This window comes from Micromys minutus (genome assembly GCF_963924665.1).
Source record: "Micromys minutus genome assembly, chromosome: 20".
Taxonomy (NCBI): domain Eukaryota; kingdom Metazoa; phylum Chordata; class Mammalia; order Rodentia; family Muridae; genus Micromys; species Micromys minutus.
In genome coordinates, this window is record NC_137955.1 from 35095632 (window position 1) to 35115545 (window position 19914).

General features: G+C 38.0%; 1 protein-coding gene across 1 annotated transcript; it reads left to right on the top strand.

The window, feature by feature from the left end:
• Positions 1–16918: 16918 nt before the first annotated feature.
• Positions 16919–18873, top strand: LOC308433469 (CTP synthase 1-like; the record flags this gene model as incomplete). Its single annotated transcript, XM_080933542.1, is given in 3 exon segments — positions 16919–18145; positions 18149–18472; positions 18475–18873. Coding segments are annotated over 3 exon segments (1806 nt in total). The 3' UTR covers positions 18730–18873.
• Positions 18874–19914: the final 1041 nt, after the last annotated feature.

Here is a 19914-nt window from a genome sequence, read left to right on the forward strand (position 1 = left end):
TCGGTTTGCAAGGAGTTTTTTGAGTATTTTTGCATCAATATTCATAAGTGAGATTGGTCTGAAGTTCTCTTTCCTTGTAGGGTCTTTGTGTGGTTTAGGTAAGAGGGTTATTGTAGCCTCAAAAAATGAGTTAGGAAGTATTCCATCTGATTCTATCTTTTGGAATAGTTTGGAGAGTATTGGTGTTATATCCCCAATAAATGTCTGATAAAATTCTGCTATGAACCTGTCTGGACCTAGGCTTTTTTTGGTTGGGATACTTTTGATGACTTCTTCTATTTCTTTAGGTGTTATAGGGTTATTTAGATGGTTTCCTTGGTCCTGGTTTAACTTTGGGATCTTGTATCTGTCTAGGAATTCGTCCATTTCCTTCAGATTTTCCAATTTTGTGGAGTATAATTTTTTGTAGTAGGATCTGATGATTTCTTGAATTTCCTCAGTTTCAGTTGTTATGTCACCACTTTCCTTTCTGATTTTGTTAATTTGGATACACTCTCTTTGCCCTCTAGTTAGTCTTGCTAGGGGTTTATCAATCTTGTTGATTTTCTCAAAGAACCAACTCTTGGTTTTGTTGATTTTTTCAATGGTTTTTTTTGATTCTATTTGGTCTATATCTGCCCTAATTTTGATTATTTCTTGCAGTCTACTCTTTTTGGGTATATCTGCTTCCTTCTGTTCTAGGGCTTTTATCTGTGATGTCAGGTTGCTGATGTGAGCTCTCTCCAGTTTCTTTTTGGAAGCACTTAGTGTTATGAGTTTTCCTCTCAGTACTGCTTTCATTGCATATCATGGGTTTGGGTATGTTGTGTTTTCGTTTTAGTTGAATTCTAGAAAATCCTTAATTTCTTTTTTTATTTCTTCTTTGACCCTGCTATCATTGAACAGAGTGTTGTTTAATTTCCATGTGTATGTGGGCTTTTTGTTGTCTTTGTTGTTGTTAAAGACCAGCCATAGACCATGGTGATCTGAGAGGATGCATGGGGGTATTTCAATCTTCTTATATCGATTGAGGCTCACTCTGTGTCCAATTATGTGGTCAATTTTCAAGAAGGTGCCATAGGGTGCTGAGAAGAAGGTGTATTCTTTTACTTTAGGATAATATGTTCTGTATATATCTATTAATTCTAGATGGTTCAAAGTCTCTGCTAGTTTTGCAGTGTCCTTGTTCAGTTTCTGTTTCCATGATCTGTCCATTGGTGAGAGTGGGGTATTAAAGTCTCCCACTATTATTGTGTAAGGTGAAATATATTTTTTGAGCTTTAGTAGGATTTCTTTTATAAATGTGGGTGCTTTTTTATTTGGACCATATATGTTAAGGATTGAGAGTTTCTCCTGACCGGTTTCCCCGGTAATGAGTAAAAAGTGTCCTTCCCTATCTTTTTTGATAACTTTTGGTTGGAAATTTACTTTATTCGATATTAGAATAGCCAATCCAGCTTGCTTCTTGGTGCTGTTTGCTTGGAAGATTTTTTCCCACCCTTCAACTCTGAGATAGTGGCTCTCTTTGTCTCTGAGATGTGTTTCCTGTATGCAGAAAAAGGCTGGATTTTGTTTATGTATCCAGTCTGATAGCCTATGTTTGTTTATTGGGGAGTTGAGTCCATTTATGTTAATAGATATCAAGGAATAGTTGTTTCTGTTTCCTGCCATTATTGCTTTTGTGGGTTGAGTTGTGTCTGTGCCTTTTTCTTTTAGTTTTCTTGTTTAGGAGTTTTCTTGTTTTTACTAGGCTGTATTTTCCCTCATTGTATTGGGATCTCCACATATAATTTGTTGTAGTGCTGGGTTTGTGGTAAGATATTGTGTAAATTTTGATTTGTCTTCAAATATCTTCATCTTTCCATCTATGGTGATTGATAGTTTTGCTGGGTATAGCAGCTTGGGCTGGCACTTGTGTTCTCTTAGGGTGTGCATGATGTCTGTCCAGGCTCTTCTAGCTTTCATAGTCTCTGTTGAGAAATCGGGTGTGAGTCTGATTGGCCTGCCTTTATATCTTACCTGACCTTTTTCCCTTACTGCTTTCAGTATTCTTTCTTTACTTTGGGCACTTGATGTTTTTACTATTACGTGTCGGGAGGTATTTCTTTTCTGGTCCAACCTATTTGGAGTTCTGAAGGTTTCTTTTATGCTCGTGGTCATCTCATTCTTGAGGGTAGGGGAGTTTTCTTCTTCGATTTTGTTGAAGATATTTACTGTGCCTCTTAGTTGATACTCTTCTCCCTCTTCTATTCCTATTATCCTTAGGTTTGGTCTTCTCATTGTGTCCTGGATTTCCTGGACATTTTGGGTTAAAAGCTTTTTGTTTTTTGCATCTTCTCTGGCTGCTTGGTCTACGTTTACAATGTAGTCTTCTGCCCCTGAGATTCTCTCTTCCATGTCTTGTAATCTATTGGAAATGCTTGCTTCTGTGATTCCTGATTTCTTTTTTAGGTGTTCTACCTTTAGGGTTATCTCTTTTAGTGTTTTCTTTATTGTGTCAATTTCCGTTTTAAATTCCCCCTTTCATTCCTTCATCTCTTTGATTCTGTTTTCCTCTATTTCTTTGAGTTCTTTGAGTGTTTTTCTTGTTTCCTCTTTAATAGCTTCTGAATCTTTTCGCTTTTCCTCCCCTTCTTGTTTAAGTATCTCTATCAGCATCTTGAGGTATGATTTCAGGTGTGTGTCTTCCTTTTCTGGAGTGTTTGGAATTCCGATGTTTTCTGTTATGGGAGAGCTGGGTTCTGGTGTTGCCAGGTTGTCTTGGTTTCCTTGGGATATACTCTTTCGATTTCCTCTTGCCATTTTGTTGTCAGTGAAATGTTCTTGCCTTTCCCTTGTATCTGGTCTGTGTCCCTGGATCTCCACTGTTCCAGGTGGAAGATGGGTCGAGCCCTGTTCTATGCCTCAGAGTTTCCCGGGTGGGAACAGAAGTTCCTAAGTTCTGTTCCTGGTCACTGGATCAGACATGGCCAGGCAGGGAAAGGGAGGGGGTGTACTTTCCATGTGCACTCAGCAGAGATCCCTCAGCTCCCCAGCAGCCTAGGTCTCCCACTCACCAGTTGTTCAGCCTTTACGAGCTGCCGTTCCGGGTGGCAGATGGGCCAGGCTCTGCTCTGTGTCCTGAAGTCCCCACTGGGTGGAAACAGAAGTTAGAAATTTCTGTTCCTGGTCTTTTTTTTTTTTTTTTTTTTTTTTTTTTGCTTTAAGGCAGGTGTCCAAATAGAGAGCCAGGTTTTTCTTTTGAAAGTCAAATTTGTATGTTTTCATTTGTCAATTTCTACCTTAGTGTGTGTGTGTGTGTGTGTGTGTGTGTGTGTGTGTGTGTGTGCGTAATTGTTTGAATAAGAATAGCCCAAATAGGCTCATGTGTTTGTATCATTGGCTATTAGAGATTAACACTTCTTGGGGGTTGTTAATAGGTGTGTCCCTGTTTGAGTAGTTGTGGCCTTGCTGAAGGAAGTATGTCACTAGGAATTTTCTTTGAGGTTTCAAATACCCAAGATAGACCAAGAGGATGAACTTTCCTCTTTGCTAGAACACTTGGACCTTAGCACCTCTCCAGCACTGTGTTTACTTGAGTGCTTCCATGGCCCATCATTAAGACAATGGACTAAACCTCTGAAGCAAGCAAGTCCCGTTTAAAAGCTTTCCCGATAGAAGATGTCAAATCCATGGTGTCTCTTCACAGCAATAGAACACTACCTAGGACACTCGCTGAACCAAAAGGTGTCCAGTTGTCTGCACTGTCTGGCCCAGTGTCAGGGATGCCACTGTCTCTATGTTGGCAGGACAGAGAACTCAGGCATGTATCACTATGCCTGACATTTCTATTGGCTGGAACTTTAAATTCACAACCCAAGCTTGTATGACAAACAATGAACCAAATGAACCAAGTTTCATATGACTGAGTGAATTCTATCTGATTTGGTTCTATTTACTGAGGTTAAATTTCAGAGATAAAAATGTTATACTTTTTACATAATTAAATGTTTTAACTCTTAAGTTTTTATATTTTTATGTGTATGAAAATTAACTAATTGGGAAAAATAGTAATATATATTGAGTCTAAACAAGGAAAATATCTAATATCTAATTTTCTCTGAATTATTACCTAAATATGTCCTTGTGATATAAAATTACTTTTTTCTTTTTTCTTTTCTTTTTATTGTTCTTATTGAATATTTTACATTTCTGGAATTCCCCCATCCCATCCCTTTTCTTCCTGCCTTTCAAAGAGTGCCCACATCCCATCTCCCCACACAGGCATTCCTCTTACACTGGCATATTGAACCTTCACAGAAACAAGGACCTCTCCTCTTGAGGATTCCTGATAAGGCCTCCTCTCTACATATGTTACTGGAACCATGGGTCCCTCAATATGTATTCTTTGTTAGATGTCTTAGTTTCTGGGAGCTCTGGACTTTTTCTTAAGGTGGGGATTTATAAATTGTTTTAGGCTATGAAACATGTACTTAGGAATTAGTACAAGTTCATACTTAATATAAAAAGTTAATTACTGTTTGATTACAAGGTTTCTAAAGAAAATCTATTGGTAACATATATACATGATATGTAATTTTCTAATAACAGATTTCAGAGTTTACTGAGACACATAAAGAAGATCCAAGAAAGATATGCAACAGATGTGTTATTTCTGGTGCATATGGTTAACTTGAGTAGTTAAAGACTTTTTCTTAGTATTTTAAAGTATTGGATCATCAATCTTTTAAAGACTTTGAAAAAACAGGTGTCATTTAGTATCAGCCTAGATGACAGAAAACTAATTTAAGGACTCAAAGCTACACTCCCTGTCATGTAAAGACTGTTCGGCTTAAAGTCCATTATGAGCCTCCCATGACCTGTCATAAAATCCAATATAATACATGCCCCAAGATATTCAGTTATGAGGTGCAAAGACTTTTTTTAGTTAAATGACAATAAAGAAGACTGGCATGTAATTTGTTTTTAATGACCTCTGAATCTTTCCAATTACCAATTCTGTTTTATAATTTCAAGTGAACATTAAGTGGGGGACATTATGAGAAATAAACGAAGATGTTTGGGATTTTTATGCTTGTACTTAATTTAGGCAGAGGCGGGGAAGAACACATTTTAAACATATATACCATGTAAAGGAAACCAGCAGTGATTTTAAAAATAAATCAATAGTGCTTGCTTAGTTCACTTGCACTGAAGTAAGTTTCATAGGTGTGTGTACTATTAGCTATTGGAGTGATTGATTTTACTTAATTTTATTCTGTGGAAAGAAATGATGTCTTTGAATACGCATTTTTCCCATAATGTTTCTTTGAAATTTTAAACATCTTTGGAGAAACCCTGTCATGTAGATAGTAATCATATTCTAATGTGTACAGTAGTGATAAATGTGAAATGTTTGTACTTCTATCAGGTATGGTGCACTGACTCCATGACATCACTGCCAAGTGATTGCAGTCCCTCACTTCTTTGTATGAAGGCAGCATTTGGTTGTAAGTAACACCACCTTAAATCCAGGTTCACACAAAGTCATTATTTCTCCTAAAAAAAAAAAAAAAAAAAAAAAAAAAAAAAAAAAAAAAAAGGTCTCATTTTCATCTGACTAAGGCTAATTACTTTTCTGGTTAATGAAAGTGGAAGTCTTATACTACAAAACTAATTCTATCTGCATGAATGCTTTTAAACGAAATATTCATTTTTTTTCCAAACAAGGCTAAATATAAACAAATTCCATTAATTTTCAGCAAGTTACTGCTCAGTGAAATAAAATTGCTATTTGATTGTAACAAGAAAAACCCCCAACAGGATGGATAAATCAGTGTTATTGGCAGTTGGAAAAGACATATCGCCTAGATTACTGGTAGTGACTAGGGGGATAAATGACTGTTTTAGTGGTTTTCACAGCAATCGGGAAGGTAAATGAGGATGTTTTTGAAAATTGCTGATGGAAGGTAATCATAATGGAAGTCTGCATTATATAAACAGCATTTACTTCCCTGATTTCATCGTTTTGAAATAGAATAAACCTCTGGTGAAGAGGGATATCTTTATGGTGAGAAAAGTGCTGAAACAGTCTAAAAAAAGAATCAGAAAGAGTTTTCCAAAGGTGCTAACAGGTAGCAGAAAAGTTTAGTTAATATTGTTTTGAATTTAGTGATCTAAAAATGAAGCCCTAGCAAGACTTTGCTTTACTCTCTCAGTGTACATGGTGTTGGCTGCAGAGACAAACGCTAAGAAGAGAAGCCTGTAATTTACACTAGATCAAACTGCACCAAGTTACTGACACACTAGTCAACACAAAACATGGCCCAAATGACCTTTATGTCTAAATTGTGAATATATCGGAGTTCTGTGGTTTTGTTTGGGCATCAATAGATCCTAAAGAAGATAGAATTTCAATTGGAAAAATCTATGAATAAAAAGGTTCTATGTGATAAATACATCAAAGTGTATTAGGATTCCTCTCTTAGACAAGTCAATTGCATGTTGTAGCTAGAGACATATTAACTTAGGGAGATAAATGCCTACATTTAAACAGTATTAAATGTCAGGGTGATAAATGTTGAAGTGAGAAATCATTTGAAATTTTAAGTAGAAGATCAATCAAATTATGTTTATTTCTCTAGAAGCTGAATTCATAATGAATCAGATGGTATAAAGAATCTCAAGTCAAGTCAAAGAAGGCAGATGATTTAACCTTGGCTTTCAGCTTGCCCTTTCAAGGATTATGCAAAATAAAAGACTTATTAAAGGGGAAAGTGTGTTAAGTTCAAGGCAGCGAGGGGGTGGTTACAGTACTGAGTTTGTAGTTAGTAGTTTGTGTTTGTCCTCCATTTAATTATACAAGTATGTATGACACAAGGAGAGAGGAGAATGGGGAGAGTGGAGGAGTGGGGAGGGAGGAAGGGGGGGAAAAGTGAGACTGCAAAAGTCTCTAAACAGGGGCATTTTTAATTTCAGTTATAAAAGAAATGATGATACTTGGACTGTAGTTATTGATATCCTAAGACTCACATTTTCTATCTTTGCTCTTTCATCCTTTCTTTTATCATTTTTATTTTCCAACTTTCATTTCCTTTCTTTTTATTTATTTATTTCTTTTATCTCAAGGCTTCCTTTTCTGTGCAACTCCCAGGTTTCCCCTCCCTGTCCTTTCCCTCCCCTCACTTCCAGATCCTTCCCCTCATATCCTTTCAGAAGAGAGCAGGCCTTCCATGTTCCTAGATGCCCAGTGTGGCATAGTAAGTTGCATTGACGCCCTTCCTCATGGCTGGAGGTGGTAACCCAGTAAGGAAAAAAGGGTCCCAGGAACCAGCACAAGAGTCAGTGATATCCTCATTGTAACACTGTTAGAAGTTGCACATAAACCTCGCTCAACTACTATAACATATAAGAAGAAGGTAGAGCCCAAATTCATGTAAGCTTCACAATTGCAACTTCGGTCTCTGTGAGCGTCTATGAACCCCAGAGTAGTTGAAACTTTGGACTATGTTCAGAAGCTATGTTCTTTTTTTTTTTCTTTTAATCCTTTTTCCAGGTTACCCCTCCATCAGCTCCCATCACAGTTCTGCTGCCCCAACTACCATTTGCCTGTATGAGAGTATGAGAGTGCTTCCCCACCCACTGACACTCTCCCAGCCCACCACTCCAGCATCCCCCTGCTCTGGGGTATCAAGCCTAACTTGAAACTAGGGATTCCCCTCCCCTGTCAGGCAAGGCCATTATCTGCTACATGTGTATTCAGAGCTATATTTTTAAAAAATAAAACATAAACAAAATGAAGAACAAACTGACTCTCAGTGTATAAATAGCTACCAATTGTTAATACCCCTCAACTTGACAGCCAGTGTGAAATACATACCCACCTCACCCCTCAATATTAGGATTGCTGCTGATTTTAGCTTCTGCAGGTCTTTAGATGTTGTTATAATAATTTTTCTTGACATGTCCAGGAAAAACCTGTTTTCTTTGTTAATTACCATGTCTGTCACTCACAAGCTTTCTACCCTCTCCCATAATGATTTCTGATCTCAGAATGAAGAAGGTATGGCATAAATGTCCCACTTAAGGCTGAGGACAGGACAGGCATTTTATTCACTGGATACTGGCCTGTTGTGTATTATATACCCAGTGAAAAATATGAAAACTTCTTTGATGAGGGCTGAGAATCACTAATGTGTGCCTCCATTGAGAAGTGGTTATAAGTCATCATAATGATATGCTTTTTTTGCTGAAAAGTAATAGTAAGCTTTTCTGTCTACTCCATGCATTTGTTCCTTGTCTCATTTGCTATTGTGATTATGAGACGGTATATTGTCTAATTGGAAGCTTAGGTGGTCACACCAATTACAGTCTCATACAATAGTAAGATATGCTGCTCTTCACTGATACTGTCTTCTCTCAGCCTCATAGACAGACTGGGGAGATCTGGAGAAAGTTAGAAGGAATAAGAATGCAGAAAACAATGGCAAGTATTTATGTCACTGAATGACAAAGTCCATGAAGTAAAACCTCACCGAAATATCTATATTTGGACTGAAGAGATAATGGACACACAGCAGAGGACTAAGAATGTAAGCAGAAGAATAAAAGAAAAGTGTTAGCACTCAACCCACAGCTTTTAATAGTTACTATAAATACTAATGACTCCAACTACCAAAAAAGAAGTCACAGGTCAGTTAAATTAAGAAAAATAGCCAGTCTTTAAGTAGTAAGCTAAGAACTTATATTACCTTCTGAGATTCTAATCACCTTAGAAGGAAAGGATGGCAAAAAAAAAAAAAAAAAAAAAAAAAAAACTCCCAAGTAAATGGGAAGTACAAGAAACAGTTATCATTCTCTTAATGCCAGATATCATGGGTCCTAAAGCAAATTAATCAGAAGAGATGAGGAAGGACATTCTATTCTATTCAAGGGAACAATTAACCAGGGAAACATGACATTCCTAAACATGTATGCACCACACCAGCTTGCATAATTAAAAAAAAAACCATATCAGTGGACTTAAACACACAATTTCTCATTAAGAGCATTAGAGGGTGACTTCATTAGCTCATTTTCTCCAACAGACAGGTCATCTGTAAGAAAACAAAGTAAGAAAAGAAAAAAAAGCAAGCTGTTGATTTTTCATAGTTACTATTATTGTGATAGACTCTCTCTCTCTCTCTCTCTCTCTCTCTCTCTCTCTCTCTCTCTCTATATATATATATATATATATATATATATATATATATATATATATATATACCAATGTTCTATGATGTGTTGATGAAAAAAATAAAATTTACTATATGATCTGTAAGAAATTTTAGTATACAAAATTCTTGTTGTTGTCTAAAGGTACATTACCACCTATTGATCCAGTAGCTGAAGATTGCAGTGTCTGGCATCAATGTGAAAAGTGGCTTTTGATCCAGAGAGGGCATGTTTTCCCAATGTGGGGGATCCTAAGGCAATGGGGTGAAGAGGAAGATCAGAAGAGAGTGCACCTTTGTGAAAGCAACTGGACAGGGAGGGAGAATAGGGGTGGGTGGGGTAAGGGATAACATCTCAAATGTAAATACAGAGTATCTAATAAAAAAGAGAGAGAAAAATAAAGATGCATTAGCTTTCATCAAGGCAAAGTCAACGATCCATATTATATTAAATGAAGAAAAACTTAAAGCATTTCTACTAACAGCAGGAACAAGACACAGCTGCCAACTCTCTCTCTATCCATTCACCATAGCATTTGAAGCTCTAGCTAGAGCAATAACACATCCAAAGGAGATAAAGTGATCACAAATTAGAAAGGAAGACGTCCATGTATTGCTATACATATATGATATGATAGTATAGAGAAGTATCCTCCATAATTCAACCAGAAAATTCCTACACTGATAAACACCTTCAGAAAAGTGGCTGGATACAAAACTATCTGAAACATCAGTAGCCTTCCTTTATACTAATGTAAAATGGGCTGAGAAACAAATCAGGGAAACAACACCCTTCACAATAGCCACAAATAATATAAATAACCTTGGGGTAGCTCTCACCAAGTAAGTAAAAGATGGGAATGCCAAGAACTTCAAGTCTCTGAAGAAATAAACCAAACTAGAAAGAAAATATGTCTCAGTTTATGTCATCGAACCCAACTGCTTTAAAGACTGCTGGCTATGCATACCCCCTAAAATGAACTCAAAATTGCCACTTACAGCCTCCCCAGTGATGTTGCCTAATAACCTTACCTCACTATCAGCTGTGCTGACCCTGATATTGCCATGACCCCATACCTTTCCTCTGTTCCTCTTCATGGCATGGCAACCTGTTTTAAGATTTAGAGACTAGACATGTTCTTCAATGACAGGCACAAAAAAAATTCTAACCAAACTATTAATCAGCTCCTGTTACAGAATTACAAGCCACTGTCCATAGAGGAGCCTGATGTGAGCATCTGCCAGGTGAACCCAATGGTGAAAGCCAGCTGCACCCCTACCATGACTCAAAACAACAGGAAGTACCCAGTGAGACTCACTGCCACTATTTCCCTTTCACCATTGGCCTCCCTCTCCCCTTTTCCTGCTTTTTATGATCTGAGAAGGGGAGAAATGGCAGCACTAGTACCACTCCTGCAAAATTCTTCTTTCTTCCAAATGTACTTAATCTGTACCCATAATGAATACATAATGTGTGTTCCAGCATCTTGTCAAGTCCAGGCACTCATTACATCTCGAACACCTCCAGAGAAGCAACCAAAAGATGCTTCAGCTTTCTCTTGTAGACACAGATTCTTCTATTGGACCTGTTTCTTCTGAACTATCCTCAGATGTTTCCACAGACTCTAGATAACAAGGAGACAGCTAACTCTAAGACTGAACAAACATCCGCCACTCCCACTTTTCAAGACCCTCTAGAAACATTGCCCCAAAACAAGTATGAAGTATTAAGAGATCACAACCTATTCTTAGTCCACCATTGCCTCTAATTTTTCTTTTTTAATTAAACAAAAATAGGGAAATGTTGGGATTCTAGAAACCCCAACCCTCAGTTACGTAGCAACAGCCAGGTATACCCAACCCCTCAGTTACTTAGCATTAGCCAGGTATGCTCCACCCTAGTGACCTGACACTATAAAAGGGGCTGCTTGCCCCCTCCTCCCTCTCTCTCTCTCTTGCTCTCTCTTTTTCTTGCTCTCCCACCCATCTCCCTCCTCTCCTTTTTCCCATCCCCCCTCTCTCTCCATGTGCTCATCCCCGGCCTCTACTTCTCTACTCCTCTATTCTTCTCCTCTCTTTCTCTCTGCTTCTCCTATCCTCTTAACTCTCCCATAACCCAAATAAACTCTATTCTACACTAAAAACAAACAAATAAGCAAACAAAACAAACAAACAAAAAAGAAAAAAAACAAAGAAGAAATCCAAAATTGGAAGTCTTTCGTGAACATAGATGAGAATTAACACAGTGAAAATGGCCTGTACACCAAACATGATCTACAGATTTCATGCAACTCCCATGAACGTTTCAGCACAATTGTTTACGGACCTTGACAGAGTAATTTTTACCATCTTATGGGAAAGAAGAAGAGGGAGCACCACCTTCATGGAAGCAAGTGGAGGAGGACTGGAGAGATAACATTTGAAATGTAAATACAGAGAATTTTCAATAAAATTAAAAATAAGTGAAATATACAGGTTGATCAAATCAAAGCCCCCCCCCCCCAAAAAAAAAAAAACATAGCTATGGACAATTGATTTTGTTTTTTGCAAAAAAGGACAAAAGCCTGCAATGAATAATGGAGAGCATCTTCCCAAATGGTGCTGGTCAAAAGGATATCTGCATTACAAATAGATCCATATTTATTACCCTGCTCAAAACTCAAGGTCAAGATGATCAAAGACCCCAACATAAAACCTGATACACTGAATCTAATAGAAGGGAACCTGGGAAATGGCATTGAATGCATTGGTACTTGAGACAATTTCCTGAACAGAACACAATGTCTTAGGCTTCAAGACTAACAATTGATAAATGTGGCCTCATGAAACTTCAAAGATTCTATAAGGCAAAGGACACTATGAACAGAATAAAATTGTAATGTACAGATCAGGAAAAGTTCTTCATTAACCCTATATTCAACATAGGGCTAATATCCATAATACGGAAAGAACTGAAGAAATTAGACACCAACAATCCAAATAACCCCATTAAAAATGGGGTACAAGCTAAACAGAGAATTCTCAGCAGAGGAATCTTAAAACTCAGAGAAGCAACTAAAGAAATTTTCAACAGCCTTAGTCATCAGGACAATGAAACGATCCTGAAATTTTACCTTAGTTTAATCAGAATGGCTAAGATAAAAATTCAAGTGACACCACAGACTGGTAAGAATTTGGAGTCAAGGTATTCTTTTCCATTGCATGCAGAATTGCAACCTTATACAACCATTCTGTTAATCAATCTGACATTTTCTCAGAAAACTGAAAATAGTTCTATCTGAAGAATCACCTGTACCACTTCTGGACATATAGCCAATGGATGCCCCACCATACCACAAGGATGTATGCTCCACTACATTTATCACTCTTAGTTTTAATAGCCAGAAATGGAAACAACTGTGATGCCCCTCAACTGAAACACAGTTACAAAAGATGTGATTTATTTACACAATGCAACACTCTTTGGCTGTTAAAAACAAAGACCTGATACAATTTACAGACAAATGGATACAACTAGAAAATAACACTCTGAGAAAGGTAAACTGAGATTCAAAAGACTATACATAGTGTCTTGTATTCACTTATAGGTGGGTCTAGCCATAAAGTACAGGATATGCACACTATAGTCTACTATCCCAAATAAGCTAATCAACAAGTAAGGCCCAGGCAAGAATGCTTTAATCTCAATACAGGGAGTAAAACAGTCATAGGAGGCAGGTAGATCAAGGGAACTGAGTGAGATAGGGGATAGGGAAGGGAGTGGGGGCTTCAGGATCCAGTGTGCGGAGTGACAAGAGAGGCACAAAAGGCCATTGAAGGCGGTGGTGAGTCATTTCTAGGACATGCTGCAGACCTGAGATCCTAGGTGTCTATTGGGAGTGGCTTTTCATTTTTTGGCTATTATAAATGAATCTCTGATGAATATAGTGGAGCAAATGTCCTTGTGGTATGGTGGGACATACGGTTTGTTTCCTCTCAGAAGTGGTATGGCTGGTCCTTCAGGTAGAACTGTGGAGATATGAAACCTGAAGAAGTCATTTCCCCATAGCCAGGCAGGACCAGAAAAGGACATCAAACCTTTTATAAAACTTTGGAGCCAAAAAAAATTTTTTAGCAGATATGAAGGAGCAAATATGCAGCAGAGACACAGGCAATGGACAAATAATAACTGCCCCAACTAGAGACCCATCCCACGTGCAAGAACCAATGTCTGACACTACTAATGATACAGTTACACTTGCAGAAAAGAGCCTATCATGTCTGTCCTCGGAGTGGCTCCATCCAGCACATGGCTGAAACAGATGCAAAGACCCACAAGCCAAACATTGGTGGGTGCTCAAGGACTCACATGGAAGAGTTGGGGGAATGATTGAAGGCCACAAAGGGGGTTGGAACTCCAAAGGAAGACCAACAGTGTCAGCTAACCTGTCCACTTGGGAGCTCTGACAAACTGGGCTACCAACTAAATAGCACAAATGGGCTGGACCTAGGTTCCCTGCCACCTATCCTCCCTCTCCCATTTCACTTTTACAACTCAGTCTTGTGGGTCCCCCCAAAAACTAGACCTGCTGCTGTCCTTATAGCAGTTACCTGTAGAAACTGTTCGTTCCCCTGGCTCAGCTGCCCTTTCTGGCCTCAGTGGGAGAGGATAGCCCAGCAGAGGCTACTGTGGGTGGCACCTCGACTCTCTCAGAGAAGAAGGGGGGGGATTGTAGGAAGTATTGTGTGATAGGGAACTGGGATGGGACAGTAGACAGGATGCAAAGAAAAATCTTAAAGATGCTTTAGCTTGGGGCTGGGAGTCAGTAGAGAATGCAACAGGACCTATGTTCAGTTTTACTGCCCATGTATAGAGCTTGGTGTGGAAGAGACAATGGACTACGTGGAGTTGCCAAATACAGGCTGCTGCCCTTTTTCCCACTTTCAGTGAGAGACCCCGTGCCAAGGGTTTGGAGCAGAGTGATAGAACAGGACGTTTCTGGCCTCTGCACACATGCGCATGGGTACACACTCCTCACTGACTGGATAGAAAATAAAATAATTTTGAATTGCTCCTCTTTATATGCCACCTTAAAAATCACACAGTGAGACGAAGACCATCATGTTCACCCGACTTTTGTTAGATTAGGCATTCTTGTTTCCAATCTCTAAACAAAATCAGTACTCCTCGAAAAGGATCACGTGCACAAAGCTTCAATGTCTGTCTTTAATACTTTTCCCTATATTGAAAGATCATCAAATGCTGCTTAAGTAGATTTAATAATATCTTGCGTTATACAAAGGAAAGCATGAAAATTAATTGAGAAAATTCAGAAGCTGCTGACTAGTTTTCCTCCTTTCACTGAGGGCAGCAGGAGAAATAGGAAGAGGAATTTCAGCATGAAGGATTTGGAATTACTTCCTGTCAAAACAGGCACTAAAATATATGCTTTTTTGATTGAACAATAAACTCCAGTAATAAAGCAGAGAAAAATCCAATATCACCTGATTACAGAAATATTTTATGTCCCATAAGTGAGTCAATACCCAATTTAAAGCAAAAACAAAGCCTCGAAGTTCACTGTACCTTGGGTTAAATATTTTGACCATTACACTGACCATGAATTTCATATCAGTAATTGTTAGTCACCGTGTAATACAGCCTCTACAAGGGCTTTAAATGGTTTTATATACTTTAGGGCACAAAATGCTCAGTAGAAGTTAATTCATTGTGTAATTCCCCCTATAAAGTTTTCATTAAAATTGATGCCAAATCTATACCTGAGTTAAAGTGCTTAGCAATATACTTTCCTTTACACAATTATTCTTTCAATTAGAGAAATGAAAAATGTTTTCTGTGATTATATTAGGGTTTGATTCATATTTGACAATAAATTACACATCCAATAACTATCAGCCAAAAAGCATGACACTCTATTTTCTGTGGATCCTCAGAGAAAAATAATTCTAGTGAAACTGAAGCAGAGAAGAAAATAGGTTCAAGTACAATTTGATACTAAAATGCCTCAAGAAGAAAAAATTATTTAATTAATGTGGTTAACCAACTTCAAAAGTATAAACTTCAGTGAGGGGCTTCAAAATGCAATTAAAATCTAGTGTTTTGTTATATTAATACTCTCCTGGATTCTGACTTGTTGCCTAAACAACTGAATGTAACAAGCTACAAATGCTCAAGTTATGTAAGAATTATAAAGCTGTCAATTGTGCTTTATATGTAATAATGAGTTGGCTAGTGTATCTTATAAAATAAATATTATTAATACCCATTTTATATCAAATTTATAATCTATAAAATATAAATGTATAACACACACACACACACACACACACACACATATATATATATATATATATATATATATATATATATATATATATATTGCCCTTTACATTCTGTGGAAACAAATAGCTATAGCAAAAATTTCTACAGTTCAAAGTATCATAATTGAGGCACCTATTAAGTCCACATGTATATGTATATGATGCATATGTGTATGATGTATATGATGTGTGTGATATATATGTATATGTACATAATTTAAACTTTTCTCAAGAAAATAATGTAAATTTTCTTGTTTTCCTGCATTATTTTCATAAGCATCTTAGACATCATTCATTTATATTGAAAATATATAGATTGGCATTTTTGTTCCCCATTGAACAATTCTGGTTATTGGAAAAATATCCATTCAGTCTTTATAATGTATAACAATTTAAATGCTGTCTTCCAGTAGGTTATTGACTGTGTCTAAGATGGACTGTGATGCCCACATCCTGAAAAATACTTATGAAAGTCTATCATTGCCACAGAATATGTCTCTCTGTGTCACCTACACTTCAAGCAAAATGAGATACCCTATTGCATATGCTACAAAGGGAAGAGCAGCTTACCAGGCAGTATGGATCAACAGAGAATCTCATGTTTGGTGCCTACTGGAAATGACCAGTTAGCCAGGGCACAATTTAAGTGGGTAGTATTTAATACACAGATGAGTCGTTGCTGTGTCTAAGGTCCTAAGCAAAGCCCAGTAGTCAGTTTATCCCAAGGTATACTCTACCAGGGCTCACATGCAACAGATTATAATCTAGACCCTAAAAATGATGTCTTGCTATGCCATATATAGTGACTCTTTCTTCCTTTTATCCATGGAAAAAAGCTTCTGAAATTAAGTTAACTTTATAATGTGTCCTCTGATATACTAAAGTATTGAGGAGAGGAAAAGTGCTGAACTTCATTGTGACCTAAATTAGAACACTGCTCAAATGTCCATATATTTCGAGCAGACCAAAGAAATATTAAAAGATTTGGTAGCTGTAAAGACTGCTCCTGTGGACTTTACCAAAAACTATTGGTAGAAAAATATCAGATGACATTTTATAGGTTATGCATAAGATACTTCCAATGAAACAAATCTAGAGGAATTATTTAAAATATATAGGTTATTTATGACAAATAAAAATTGACCACTAGTACAGTGTATGTGTGTCTGTGTATTTGTGTGTGATCATCCCTTTCATTTTTCTCTTTATCAATTAGCTTATTTTTATAATTTGAATATTGTGAATAAGGAAATGTACAAGTAGGTGATCTTAGTGCCTTTAGATATAAACTCATGGGAAAACCAGTATGGTCGTGGAGGGCATACGTTTTCTTTAACTCTTTTCAGCAGACACAGAAAAAGTGGTAAATTACGCCTAAGGAAGGAAATAAGCCTACTGGACGTTCAAGGTACAAGGTTACAAGAAAAATGAAGTACATTCTAGTTACTGGTGCTGTTATATCAGGAATTGGAAAAGGAGTCATCACTAGCAGTGTGGGCACAATACTCAAGTCATGTGGCTTACATGTAACATCAATTAAAATTGACCCCTATATTAACATTGATGCAGGAACATTCTCTCCTTATGAGCATGGAGAAGTCTTTGTGCTAGATGATGGTGGAGAAGTTGACCTTGACTTGAGAAATTATGAACGGTTCCTTGATATCCGCCTCACCAAGGACAATAATCTGACCACAGGGAAGATATACCAGTACGTCATTAACAAGGAACGCAAAGGAGATTACTTAGGGAAAACTGTTCAGGTTTTCCCTCACATCACAGATGCAATCCAGGAGTGGGTGATGAGACAGGCATTAATACCTGTAGACGAAGATGGCTTAGAGCCTCAAGTGTGTGTTATTGAGCTTGGTGGCACAGTGGGAGACATTGAAAGCATGCCCTTCATTGAGGCCTTCCGCCAGTTCCAGTTCAAGGTCAAGAGGGAGAACTTTTGTAATATCCATGTCAGTCTGGTTCCTCAGCCAAGTTCAACAGGGAAACAGAAGACAAAACCCACCCAGAACAGTGTTTGGGAACTTAGAGGACTCGGACTTTCTCCAGACTTGGTGGTGTGCAGGTGCTCAAATCTTCTTGACACATCTGTGAAAGAGAAAATATCAATGTTTTGCCATGTGGAACCTGAACAAGTTATCTGTGTTCATGATGTTTCATCCATCTACCGGGTACCCTTGTTGTTAGAAGAGCAAGGGGTTGTAGACTACTTTCTTCGCAGACTTGACCTTCCTATTGAGAGACAGTCACGAAAAATGCTGATGAAATGGAAGGAGATGGCAGACAGATATAATCGCTTGCTGGAGACCTGCTCTATTGCTCTCGTGGGCAAATACACCAAATTCTCAGACTCGTATGCCTCTGTCATTAAAGCTCTAGAGCATTCTGCATTGGCTATTAACCACAAGTTGGAGATCAAGTACATCGATTCCACAGACCTGGAGCCAAGCACCCTGCAGGAAGAACCTGTGCGCTACCATGAGGCACGGCAGAAGCTCTGCAGTGCTCATGGAGTGCTGGTTCCAGGAGGATTTGGTGTTTGGGGAACAGAAGGAAAAATTCAAGCAATTGCCTGGGCTCGGAAACAGAAGAAGCCTTTTTTGGGTGTGTGCTTAGGAATGCAGCTAGCAGTGGTTGAATTTTAAAGAAATGTGCTGGGATGGCAAGATGCCAATTCTACAGAGTTTGACCCTAAGACAAATCATCTTGTGGTCATAGACATGCCAGAACATAACCCTGGGCAAATGGGTGGAACCATGAGGCTGGGCAAGAGGAGAACCCTGTTCCAGACCAAGAACTCAGTCATGAGGAAACTCTATGGAGACACAGACTACTTGGAAGAAAGGCACTGCCACCGATTTGAGGTGAATCCAGTCCTGAAAAAATGCTTAGAAGAGCAAGGCTTGAAGTTTGTTGGCCAAGATGTTGAAGGCAAGAGGATGGAGATCATGGAGTTGGAAGATCACCCGTTTGTTTTTTTATGTTTTTTTTTTTTTTTTTTTTTTTTTTTGTTGGAGTGCAATATCACCCTGAGTTCCTGTCTAGGCCTATCAAGCCCTTCCCACCCTACTTTGGCCTTTTCCTGGCCTCTGTGGGGCATCTCCCACATTACCTTCAGAAAGGTTGCTGGCTCTCACCCAGGGACACTTACAGTGACAGAAGTGGGAGCGGCTCCCCCGACTCCGAAATCACTGAGCTGAAGTTTCCATCAATAAATCAGGACTGATTCAGATGATTCTTCAAGAAATCCTTCAACTTTTGATAGTTTATAACTATGATTTTACACCCTGCTTTTGACACTTTTAAATTATGTTTTTATTAAGATTATTTTATTACAGGGGAAAGGCATTTGGAAAACTTTGTCACTTGCATGTCCCATCATTTATACTGAATCCTGCAACACATGTATTTGTGCGACATACCTTTGCACTTTGTGTGCTTCTGCGATAGGAAGCAGGACTCTGGAGGGGACCAGATGGTGGCCACTGGCTGTTTTTCCAATCTCTTGAGTCATGGTCATTGGAGTGAATTGCTGTTATTTCCCTGGGCTGCTAACTGGGTGCTGCTGGGATCTCAGTGCTGCTGAGCTACAGGGGACTAGGTGCCAGCTGTGGTTGCCCTCACCATCCAGAGGGATGTTTGGGTCTTTGGTACATCAGACAAACTCTGTCTGTATAAAGTGTCACATAAAAACCCTGGGTCTCTGGCTACACTTTCTATTCCTGGGGCTGAGAAAACTCCTTGCATCAAGGGGTCAAGAAACAAGGAATTTTAGGCTCTAAAGCCCTCTCTTGTGTATGCACCTTTGATTTGAGGGTATTTTTTTTCTTCAAGAATGGTGTTATTGAAGTTGAAATGCAATTTGAAGTTATTTTCTTAATGTGACATATAGCAACGGGCATGGCCATGTGCGTACAATATGGTGGCTGACTTGATGTATACTCCTAACTTAATAAATAATGCGGAACCATTAAAAAAAACTCATAAGACAGATTGCTATATTATATATAATGAGTGTGTATTTGGTAGTATTTAATCATAAAATATTATTGGAAATATTTTTCTGAAGGAAGCAAAAACCTTCTATTGGGAATAAGTAGAAATGTAATATTTATCAACAGACTCAAAAAACATTCTTAGATTGAGTTTCAATGTATAAAGCAGAAAATGTAATCAATAAGATGAGTGGTTACATATTTCTCAGTGAATTTTTGAGAGGTATAATGTGTTCTCTTATCACTGCTTACTAAAATTCAAAAGGAAATTAATAAACTCATCATATATTTACAAACACAAATGAACCAATGAAGGCTGGACTGTGTGCCTTTGGTACAGGTTTTTTCACTACATTTAAAGTTGTGGTTTTATTCCTCTTCACAGAATACAAAATGTAGAAATGACTTGTCGATTT